The sequence below is a fragment of the Bactrocera dorsalis genome, chromosome 2, assembly GCF_023373825.1.
Source record: "Bactrocera dorsalis isolate Fly_Bdor chromosome 2, ASM2337382v1, whole genome shotgun sequence".
Classification (NCBI taxonomy): Eukaryota; Metazoa; Arthropoda; class Insecta; order Diptera; family Tephritidae; genus Bactrocera; species Bactrocera dorsalis.
Genome location: NC_064304.1, coordinates 75,708,566 through 75,721,214, shown reverse-complemented (window position 1 = coordinate 75,721,214; position 12,649 = coordinate 75,708,566). Strand labels below are relative to the sequence as shown.

Here is a 12,649-nt window from a genome sequence, read left to right as displayed (position 1 = left end):
GGCTAAGTGAAGTATTGGTTCGATCCAACCAATTTTTGACAAATCGGTCGGTCAGATCCCGATATATGGAGTTTCACACCAAAGGGTGGGCGGTGGCAGGCCCATCGTCCAAATTTCACTCGGGCTCCTATAAAGCCTTCTCATATCTTTTCGGAGGTAAAATTTGATATATCTGGCGTATTAAGTTGTTGATTTATTGACAAATCGTAGTAAGTAGTTTTTAACAGTACCATTATATGCGGAGTGAACGGGGTTATTCTTTGATTTCATCCATTTTCACACTGTGGGTAGAAGTTCTCGTAAGTTTTATACTCAGAAAATTTGGTTGTTGTAGCTTAACCTTAGAACCGTGACATAGCTACACAACTTAATCTCGTGACTTGGGCACTCAGTGCCCAGTAATGTATTTTGTATGAAAATTTAGACTTTTAATACATTTTTTTATAGAAACGCCAATATTTCGCTTGTTTATGCAAATAAGTTAATGAAACTTGTCTTTATTGTAATAAGGTATATGAAAATCAAATAAATTTTTAATTACGAACTGCTGAAACGTCTTTTTGATTGGGTGTAGAAGTTATTGTCCACATCTTCATCATTGTCGGAGACCGTATCAGCTTCGGCATTATATTTTGCAAAATGGTACTTTTCACACGTCTTTATGTAGTGTTTGGAGCATGGAATAAGGCAATGGTCCCAAACTGCTGTTGGTTTATTGCCGTTTCAAAGTGTTTATCTGTGGCAAGAAGAGAAATGGTAAAAAATATTTGAAAATGAACTAATTTTGAAAAAAAAATGAATTTTGAAAACCTACCTGTATTGCTTTACGTGATCTCGCCACTGCAGGAACCCTTTTGAAATTTATGAAGTCCATTGCAATTCTAGTTATAGAATTAATTTTTGTTTTGCATCGGTTTTGTAATTGATTCTGCGCTAGCTCCATAGAGATTTCTTTCAAAAATATTCTGCGCCTTTCAGACTTATTGATGTTCCACATAGGGTGACTAAGATCAGCCGGAGCGTAAATCCAGCAATACCCGGGGTATTATAAAGTAATGCCATGGGCCAGTGTTTTGTTTTTATTTTGTCATAAGTATTAACACCACCTTTATGCTCATTATAATCATGTATGACTTGTGTTTTTTTTGTTATAGGATTCATCAGTTAAAAGCACCAGCACGTTTTTCTTCAAATGTGTTGATAGCTTCTTCATATTTTTGGCAGTTATGTCATATTTTTTTGGGACTGTTTGTTATATATTTGCTTGTATTATTCTTTTAGCTTTCCTATACCTATTCCTATACCTTCAACAAGAGACGCTGGGAAGACGCGTATGAAGGCATCGCTTTTAGATCCAAAACTTTCCGTAAGTGGTGACGTTGATTGTCTACGCATTACCGATGACAGTTCTGATCGCCATTTTTTGCTTTGCCTTGGCTTTGACCACCATACCGTTTGATTGCTTCTTTCCCAAACCACAATATTTTTCTCCACAATTACCCTCAATAGCCGTATTTGACAAATCAAATCTGCTTTCGTCAGGGTCCAAATCTATAACAACCTCCTCGCGGATATATTCTTCAAAAAGTGGATCTCTAATGGGTTGAGCATTATCATCTACGAAACTGGACCGGTTACTGGGTATCGATTGGTGGTTGCCACCAAATATAGGTTCTCTCCCACCATCATCATCATCGATATCACTATCATGCAAATAATTTGAAATATTCTCTCATCTTCTTCCGTCAATTCTCGCCGTAAGTTGGCCAAATAAATATTCGCTCATTTCAAAAAATTATATTTGTCACAACTAAAAAGAACTATTCACTTGAAAATTTTACGCGAAACTAATTAGAAATGCATAATAATCATCAAAACCGTTAGAAAATTACGCTTTTTCATACAAAATATATGAAGAAATATTAGGGCACTGAGTCACGTACTCAGCATATAAAACGCCGAAACTTTCTTATTATAAGAGCTAAGTATATACCTAAACATTTTTCAACTTATAACTAAAATTATAGTTTATGATAATGCTAAAAATAATGAATGCGCAACTCACGGTTCTAAGGTTAAATGGTTTTGGAGATATATACCCAAAACTTATGGTCCGTACCGTATACTTAGACCCGAATGTTGTGCGATATTTTATGACATTGCAGGGTGGCGATTGACCTGGAAAACCTGGAAATTTCAGGGAATTTGAACTTTCTGGAATAGTCAGTGAAAAGTCAGGGCATTTTAACTTGGGTCAGGAAAATTTAAAATTTATTTTTTATTATGTCTACAGCATTTTAAACATTTTTCAATTCGAAATATGGATGATGTTTTAAATTCTCGCGTTGTTTAAACCAGCTACACTGCTGCGAAACGGCTGACTAGGAACTAAAAAAACGACGCTCTCATGAAAATGTTATTGAAGAAACTGATTGTATGGAGAATTAATAATAAAAAAGAAGTTTAACCTATAACTAATTGATAATAATAGTAATTATTAGATTTTCAAAAGTTATAAACATTTGATCGAAAAAAACTGATCTTTTATGGATAGTTGGAAATCGGAGAAAAAGTATAAAATAATTGATAGTTCCAAATTCTTACTCAATTCCGGGTATTAGGTGTAAATTATAGCAAACAAAAATTATTTTTAAAATAAATAATTTACAATTATATATTATATTCTGGAATTTTATTTTCGGTCAGGGAAAAGTCAGGGAATTTCGAAATTAGTGTTCAGTCGACACCCTGCATTGTGTTATAGTTACTGACAACAAAATATAATGAAAATTTTATTCACAAGTAAGTTTATTCACAATTATATTTTATTGTTAATAATATTTATTTTAAGTGTTTCAGAAGCAAAAATGTCTTAATATAAATTTCAGTATTATCAGCAGACAACTATTTATTTTTTTATCAACATTGGGACTATTCGGGACAACTTTCTGAATATATTATTTTCTAAAAGGTGACGTGCAACAATTCTAAAAGAAATTTATACACCTAATTCTCTTTGGATAGCTACATACATAGGACTTCAAAGAATCGATTTTTGATAAAATCTTTATGTAATTGTTATCCCTCCCCTCCATTCGCACTCTTTTGAGATTTTTATATTTTTGTATTATTTCGCAATATTCCTTTGGGTATAACACTTATTATGCAATTTTTTTATAAGCTATCGATTTGGTGCTGGGTAATACTTTCTTCGGCCCATTTCTTCTACAAATAATACTTAATTATAACAATATATCAAGTTTGAATAAACATCTTAAAAATTATATACCTACAAAAAATTGTTTACTAAATAACGCCTATAATTGATATGTTTATTACTTGATTATATTTTTTTTGTCACAACAACAAAGGCAAACTTTTGTTTAGTTTTTTTTAACACTATTAAAATAGTAAAATGTAACAGCTATCCTCATGGTGTTTTAAAAGATAAATATTGCATGAATCGAATACGAATCGGAAATCTATCCAACTTTTTTATTAGAGATAGCTAATTATTTCGGAACCATCTATTTTATTGTCAGTAACTGTATATATTTTGCAAACATAAAAATTAAAAAATAGAGATTACAGAAATTTTCAGCATTTCTCTTTTCTTGATAAATCCCGGTGTTGGATCAGTTTTGAAGCCCCGACGATAATGCGGCTATTTTTTCTTGCAATTGGATGTTTGGAACACCCAAAAGGAAACGTCAGACACTATAGTATATGTATCAATGACCACTGTGGCGAGCTGAGTCGATTTAGCCATTTCCGTCAGTCTGAATATATATGCGAGAGTAGCTCGCGTATAGTTTTCGCGCAGTTTTTGAGGCACCATCTGAAATTTTGTACCCGACCTTTTCTCACCAAGAAACTGGTTATTTGTCGGAACGACCGATATCGGACTACCATAGCAATTATGTAGCTGTCATACAAACTTAACGATCGTAATCAAGTGCACGTTTTGTTCATTTGACGAGATATCTTCTAAAATTTTAACATAATCAATGTGCTTAAGAAAACTATGTATTTTAATCTGAACGTATGGAAAATTTTTTTGTTTGACGGGATATTTTAATGAAATTTTGCATAGAGTATTATTTAATAGTGTCATATCCGTACATTTTTTTATGTCGAATCTCAAGCATACAGCTATCGTACAAACTGAACTTGTACGAAACACTTTTTCGATTGAAATATTGAAATTTGGCATAAGTTATTGCCTAAGACAATTGCGTATTCACCGAAAAAATTGTTTAGATGGGATTGCTATAAAAAATAATGTTTCATTTGGAGAAATATATCAAATTTGGTGATATATATATATCAAGTTAAAAAAGTAAAAAAAATCGATATACATATATGGTATTTTGGAGTAGCCGCCATTTTATGAAAAAAATCAGTTTTGCAGCTTTTGATATAGCGACATTCGCACTAATCAAGAATCCATCAATATTCTATTTTTCAGATGATTACAAGGGTAGAAATCATGACGACGAGAACATGGCTTTTATTTCCCTTAACTTCAAGGACGTATAACTCAATGAACAAATTTTTTAAACTAATTTTGTAATAAATGAACAAATTATTAAAAATGGATAGTACAAATATTAAATGCTTTTCTTTATCAGTTGCTAAAAAGCAGTCGAAATCCGGGCTTCTGGTCATGAAACCGCCCCTAATATGATAACCCTTACCAATGGTTGGAATGGAACCTTTTAGTTATTGTGTGAATATTGTTATTATATGAAATTTGGACATTTTTCGTGGTGAATTCGAACATCAGAATTTCATTCAGCTTCCAAGATAGGTAAAATTGTGACAACTCATAAATAATAATTCAGATATGCATTCAATATCTTTATAGTTGACTAGATGTACACAATCACAAACTTCTACAATTACGATCACGAATCGATTAAAATTTGATATGTGAGGAGTAACGTAAATAAGCAGCCTGCCCTACCTATTACTTACCGACTATGAATAAAAGTTATAGTGTATAGCGGGGCATAAGGGAAGCAGAAGTGGACATGTCGCATACCCTATGTTTAATTATATGGTAATGTTTTGTTCAACATATATAATTGCAATTATTCACGTAAAGTTGAATGATTATTAAAATGAACATTAGTTTTGATTTATATTACGATGACAAACATGTTGGGGCCAAAATTGATCTGCTGAGCCTAAGGAAAAAGCCTTCCTGGTTACTCAAATATATTAGAATTTCCTAACATTTTCTTGGCTTACAAGTTTTATTGACAATTAAATCGTTTTCAAATAATATTAATTATGTTTGTTACTGATATACATTTTGACAAAAAAGTACCCGGAAATTGTAAATAAAACGCAAAATGTTTAATTATACATCAATATTTATTTTATCGCCTTCAAAGTAATTCCCGTCAGATGTAATACATTTAAGCTAACGATTTTTTCAGGCCTCCAAACACTTTTAATAAGGACTTTTGGGATGGCCTTCAGCCTCTTCAGCGAATTTTGTTTTATTTCTTCGATCTACCGAAAACGGGTTCCACCAAGTGGCAATTTCAGTTTGGGAACAAGTAAAAAGCACACCGATCGATGCAATGGTGCATTACTAACGTGTAAAATCCATGAATTGTTCTACGATTCCGTCCGTTTTCGACGGAAAACAGATCGTCATCACATTTGGCATAGTAATTAAGGACAGTCCTACCAACTCAGCAAAATGCATTTTTTTGAAAAATCATTCACAATGTGTATGAGTTTGCATATGCTATTTTTGTTTAAATGAGGAATCATTTTAAATGAGATGAAGGAACTTTACTGCAAACTCTCAAAGAGTTAATTTTAAACGATTTATGTTCGAAACACTTCCTACCGCCCTTTAATTTTATTATGTTATCTCGTCCAGTTAAGAGATTTTACTCTACGAGCTCAACAAACTTTTCATTTTTCCATGGATTTGTACATTATAACTGTTTCATATAGTTTAAAATTAAAAATAAAATAGTTGTTTTTACCCATTTTCCATTTTCTATAATGGGTTGAAAACCATAATACCGAATTTCAAAACTACAACCAAAATGCAGTAGGATTAAAAATGGTAGTAGGGACCTTAATTCCAAAGGACTTACCAGGTGTACCGGTACGAAATGAGTGTATTAATATTATATAAACAAAAATACTAAAATATAATATTATTTACCATTGCTTTTTACACATTTTGAACATCTTTCTGGTTACCTATCTTTGAGGATACAATGCTAATAGAAATGTTCGACTTTTGAAACAAATCATCAAATTTCGATTTCTGCGCAGTGCTGCCCAGCCAAAGCGTATCCCATCGGTGAAAACAAATGGTAATCGAAAGAGGCTAATTTTGGTGGGTGGGGTAGCAGCTTAGTAATTTGATTATATCTTGATTACAGCCCGGATTAATCCATGATTTTCTCCGTTTAGGATTCTTAAAATCAATCCATTTTTCATTGCCAGTGATAATTCAATCTAAAACTGATTTTCTTTCATTCAATTATATAACATTTAATAAGGCTGCCAATTGCTTTTAACTCGAAGTATCATCTCCATTCAATATTGCTTGCAGTTCGGCGTCTTTAAACGTTGTGGTGGTCTTCCACTTTCGTCGCATTAAAATAATTATAACTGACCCGTTGAAACCATCTTTTGCATGTTGCTTCTGATATGGCATGATCACCATATGCCTCGATAAGCATTCGAAGCGAGGTTGCAACACTTTTCTTCAAATGGAAACAAAAAATTTATACTTTGCGCAAATCATCACTTTTCGGTACAAAATTTTACACCCGATGATGTTTTTTGTTTAATAACTAAAGTTATTGAATATGTTTGACAGATGTCATGTCAACTAAACAAAAAAATTAAAGCTCTTCACAACAAATGACCAACACATTTTAATTTTAGCGCTCACTTCATACTCTCATAGATAAATATCAAGGTAGTTGTATTCATAAACCGGGAAGGAAGGGATAGCTGAGGCTTAATCTTTATACGCTCGCCTGGCCTTCTTACGGAAAAAACTATGTGCAATATTGTTTTATGGACGGTGATATCGACCGTCAGGAATGTATCCCAACCCTAGTTTTGTAAGGGTCACTATAGATTCGCTAGGCTTTTCAAGCTCTTGGTTGCAACATGCCTTCTGCAAACTGCAGAGTACCACCACAGCGTCGAAATGACTAGATAATTCGTGGCCTAAATCAAATACCACTCTGTCAGAAGATGATTCTAGTAATTTTGGACTTATTAGAAGTCTTTGACACTGTCAACCACAGAAAGTTGCTAGAAGACATCGAAAGTACCACGCTCCATCCCTTCAACTTAGAGGTGGATCATGAATTATCTGACCGTTTAGAAATCATTCTTACTATTTCGAAGTCAGAATTCTACCCAAGAATGGTGCACGAAGGAGTACAGACTGGATCTTAATATCGCAGTGGATGGTATTAAAATTCGTATCTTTAACAACACTAAAATTTTGGGTGTTACACTCTACGTTCATTCCGCAACCTAATCCTCATTCGGTCAGCCGTTTTACGCATTAGAACACAAGGAAGGCCAAGAAATCTTCAGACGAGCTAGAAAAGTGCACTCCGTACTTTAACAAGATGTGAACCTCAGAAGCATTACGGGGTAGTCAGAGGCACGAAAAATGAGAGTTTTCAGTATTTTTTTTTTGCTACTAAATCATGTTATTTTACAAAAGTAGTAATATGGCATTATTGTAGGATGTGTTGACTTGAAGTCGCGAAAATTTCAAAAAAAAAAATTTAATTTCCAAAGTTATAGTTGTTTGTGTTGACCCAGTTCCAAAAAAAGGTACTTGCGATGACAAGCATAAGTCCTTGGAGATTCATCTAAAAACAATCGGACAAAAAAAATTAGGGGAAATGTTTAGTATCGCGCCGGTTTAGTGTCGTTTATGGAGAAAAACAGGGGGGGCTGACCCCCCCTGAAATGTTTCAGTGCAATGTATATACATATTTAATTGCATCTATTAATGATACAAAGGGATCCGGGGTGACCGAAGTACTTTCGTGTAGTACTCCTTTCTGCGTTGGCGGCCTTCGGCCGCGCTCTAAAAAAATAACCCTGGTCGAGCGAATACCCGGGGTGACCGATGTACTTTCGTGTAGTACTCCTTTCTGCGTTGGCGGCCTTCGGCCGCGCTCTACAAAAATAACCCTGGTCGGTCCAACACCGGGGTGTATCAGATTTTTTTTCGCATTGAACACCTTTTCGCGTTCACTTCATACATTTATTGCTAAGTGGGTTTAATTTATTCCCTTTTGTTCGTGCTTTCTCGGTAATTTGACAGTTCAAATTAGGCAGTCATTTTGGTTTTTCGCATTATTGAACTCAATGCAGAAAAAGGTGTATTTTATTTAAAGATTTACAAAGAAATTAATAATCAAAAGTAATTAAAAACATTACTAGTGGTTTTTATAATTCATAAGTAATATATGTGCGTGAAAATGTATCCATAATTGGTTTGGTACAATGCACAACAGATGAAAATACACGAGCATATATTTAGAAATTTGCAAAAAATAGCATTTTTTAAAGTGAATTTGTGGAAAAATTTGTGAACCGATTTTTATAAAATATGCTTCAATATAAAGTTCGATAATTTAAGCACACATGCGTGTTTAAAATTTTCAATTTGGTTCTCTCGTTTAGGTACAGTGAGCCAAAATTAACCGGCGCGATACTAAACCCAACCCAAAATTAGTTTTATAAATAGATAATCCCGGGCCTGATCGAAGAATTTATTTATTTTTCAAAATTAACAAAATGGCGGTCTCAGGAAATTTTTTTCTAAATTTTTGCGCAAAAATCCAAATTTTCGAAATTTTATTATGTACTCTAAAAGCTGTATTAATATCATTAAAATCTACTGAACGGTTTTCGAGTTACAGTTATCACCGATTCAAAAGACATAGTTTTGAGAGAAACGCGTTTAATGTTTCACACTAGCGCTTTGAAGTGCCCGTGCTCTCTTTCTTATTTCTCGAATATCTCAAAAACTGATTATCGGATCAACGTGAAATTTTCAGAGAATATTTTTAAGATATTACACTTAACGAAAATGCAAAAAAAAATAATTTTTTGAAAATTCTAACTACCCCTAACCCCTTAAGTGAAATCACCAGTTACTTCGTGAATCTAGATATTATTGCAACTGCGATAATTTTTTGTAAATAGCAGTTCACTCTAGGGATATCGATAGTAGTTCGATTCTGTGTATTGCGATTGCAAAAGCAGTTCACAAAAAACTTGTGAAAATTGTTATTTTTAACAGAACAGTTTAATAGGGTTACTTCTGATAGCAATAGGAGAATATCAAAAAGTAGCTGCTTTCTTCAAGCTACGTATTTTCGTCATAACGGTTTTAACATTGGGTTGGGTTTAGTATCGCGCCGGTTAATTTTGGCTCACTGTACCTAAACGAGAGAACCAAATTGAAAATTTTAAAAACGCATGTCTACTTAAATTATTGAACTTTATTTTAAAACATATTTTATAAAAATCGGTTCACAAATTTTTCCAAAACTTCACTTTAAAAAATGCTATTTTTTTGCAAATTTCTCAATATATGCTAATGTATTTTCATCTGTTGTGCATTGTACCAAACCAATTATGGATACATTTTCACGCACATATATTACTTATGAATTATAAAAACCACTAGTAATGTTTTTAATTACTTTTGATTGTTAATTTCTTTGTAAATCTTTAAATAAATACACCTTTTTCTGCATTAAGTTCAATAATGCGAAAAACCAAAATGACTGCCTAATTTGAACTGTCAAATTGCCGAGAAAGCACGAACAAAAGGGAATAAATTAAACCCAGTTAGCAACAAATGTGTGAAGTGAACGCGAAAAGGTGTTCAGTGCTTCCAAATCTTTTCTCCATAAACGATACTAAACCGGCGCGATACTAAACATTTCCCTTAACATTTATGTGTATGTTTAAGATTTTCAATAATGACAGGGAATTTATCAGGGAAAATAAGTGAAGATGTTGACAGTTGTTTGAAGTGGTACATGAAATATATGTAAAATGTAATATTCTTTAATCAAAAATTTAAAGCATCGTTAATAAATTTAAAGAAACTTGTTCAAAATAAGCATCCTACAGTCGAACTACTAGTCCAATATTTTCTACGGTCGAATATTTGTAAAGGAAAATGTTGAAAATATGTTTTAGTGATAACTATAAGTTTATTCGTTTAAAGAAGTAGTCAGAAGTTGTAACTGCTTAAGCTTAGTACGCAGCTCTCAAGAAAGTAAAAACTTCATATAAAAAAAACGCTTAAGAAACGGTCAAGAAATTTTCCTGCGATAAATTTACTTGTGCTAGTACGCAGCTCTCAAGAAATCTAGTACTAATTTTTAATACTTTTTTTCAATAAAATGTGAATATGGCAAACCTGGTTTTGTGAAGAAACATCAAATCAACAATTGTTTCTTGAAGGAAATTCGAAGTATTCGTCAAAATCTTCCTAAATTAGTTGAAATCATTATTATAGTAGGGGAGCCCAAGAGGGGATTTTTGCAGTTACTTAAGCGTGTCAGAAAACTATATGGGGAGAAACATTGCACCCTTTTATGTACCCCTACCAAATATGAGCCCTTAATATGGAGGCGTGCGTTGGGGGGGGGGAGAGGTTCGTCAGATTAGAGAAAAAAACTCGATCCTTCGAGAAACTCGAGCGCGTAAGATTAGGAGATGGTAAGTTAAATGCATGCAGACGAGTGCATATTTCAATATTCTGACAGTTTGAGGGTGGCTTAGAGAAATAGCAGGGTGACAAATCTGTAAAAAAAAAACGTCACCTTGAAATACTCGAGCGCGATAGATTTGTTTTCATTTTAAAGGTAATTCTGTCAGAATCACGAAAATCATATAATCTGACAATTTCCGTGGGGCGATACAGGTAAAATCGTCGACAAAAGTTCAAGCGTACTAATCACCATAGCGTGGTTGTTGTTAGTAAACGCTTGACACTTTTGTTTGTTTCGTTCGTTTACAGCGATCAGTTTTACATCGGGGATGTTCGAGTCTCAATCACTGCGGCAGTATTGCAAGGCATCATATTCGACGCAAAAATGTTGCAATATAAGTATCAGCTGAGTATCTGCAGAAAAACAACACTGTCGCAATATTGCTGCAGTTATTTGCTTGCTCGAACATCCCCATCCATTGTAAAAATGAGTGACGTTAGTGTCAAATGTGTTTACTGTGGCGAAGAAACGTATGAAAAAAAAAGTTTATTCCACAAACTCTAAATTTTTTTTTATTAATATTTAGATCTATTTTCATATTAATAAATTATACAATTTTCTAAACATATACATATGTATATGTATACAATATACATAATACATATAATATTGTATACATATATACATATATTGTATACATATGTATATGTATACACTGTTTTTATTACATCCTGTAACAAAAACAAGAACCAAACAGAATTCTTCCACTTTTAAATCGTCAGATTAACGATATGCCTCTATATAATTGTCAGATTATCTTTTGGGAAGACTCTGACATCAAGTTCATCCCCCTGCATAAAAATCTGACGCGCTCGAGTATCTCGAGGTCACCTTTTTTTTTAAAGTTTTAAAATCAACAAATGACTTTTGTCCATGTGGAAATTGTCAGAAATTTAAATGGTACACTTTTTAGAGGTTCATTAACATTCGCTTAGAAAATCTGACGCGCTCGAGTAACTTATTATTTTTTTTTTTTTAACCTGTCATTACGGCCTTCAACCCTGACTTGATTGTCAGATTAATATACGAGTATATATCGACTATCAGAAATACAATGCGCGTATATACCATAAATGACTGACGCGCTTGAGTATTTTCATGTGACTGTTTTTTTTTTACATTTTTGAAACCAATTACCCGCTCTTCTCCCCACTAAAATGGAAAACTTCACATAGACTTTCTTTTTTTTTTAAACGTTATCTTGACAATCTAGTAAGTCTCCATGACGCTTCAGTAACTGCAAATTTAGCACTCCGAGCTCCCCTACTATTATGAAGTATAGTTCATTTTGAAATGTTGTATAAAACTTACCAATCATTAACAACATTCCTTAAATCGCAATGAAAATATTTATATTACTACACACATACATACATACAAATTACACACAAAGTTTACTTTCTTTCTTTCTTCTAATGTGGATCATTCACAGTGCGTTACCAGCTGTCAAAATCCTACATGCAAAAATCCTATACCGAAATATGCAAGACCAAGAGAGCACCCATTGCAGAATCTAGTGATATACTTATGACAGCTAAAACAGGGTTGCAATTATATTTTTACGCATCATTGCACGAAAAGAAACATGGGTTTTGGTATGGCATATTTTACAGCCATTGTAAACAATTTTCTGCGTGTGCTTGTTTTCTTATTTTTACGTTGTTTTAGCTGCGATTGCAATAGCAATATAAAATCATAGTGATTTAAAAACAGCATTACTTAAACCGCATAACAAATATGTATATATTCTGAGTGCAGTGAGTCCCAGCATGACCTATGACCACCTACAGGGTCCGGTCCTTGCTCTCCAAAATGGCCCAGAGAGAATAATCCAT

The 12,649-nt window shown here is 33.2% G+C and overlaps 2 protein-coding genes across 8 annotated transcripts in view; one reads left to right on the top strand and one right to left on the bottom strand.

Moving 5' to 3' along the window:
* LOC105226404 (dnaJ homolog subfamily C member 16) overlaps positions 1 to 12,649 on the top strand; it is a 623,397-nt gene that overhangs the window by 14,250 nt on the left and 596,498 nt on the right. For 3 of the 7 annotated variants that reach the window (XM_049449948.1, XM_049449947.1, XM_049449949.1), the window contains 3 exons: positions 4,469 to 4,569; positions 4,632 to 4,810; positions 4,868 to 5,062. The exons of the other annotated variants lie outside the window; for them this stretch is intronic. In XM_049449948.1, the coding sequence (XP_049305905.1) occupies positions 5,034 to 5,062 (29 nt within the window). In that variant the 5' untranslated portion in view covers positions 4,469 to 4,569; positions 4,632 to 4,810; positions 4,868 to 5,033. The remainder of the gene's footprint in view (positions 1 to 4,468; positions 4,570 to 4,631; positions 4,811 to 4,867; positions 5,063 to 12,649) is intronic. 7 annotated transcript variants of the gene reach the window in all.
* LOC125776613 (uncharacterized) overlaps positions 1 to 12,649 on the bottom strand; it is a 217,393-nt gene that overhangs the window by 34,075 nt on the left and 170,669 nt on the right. The window lies entirely within an intron of this gene.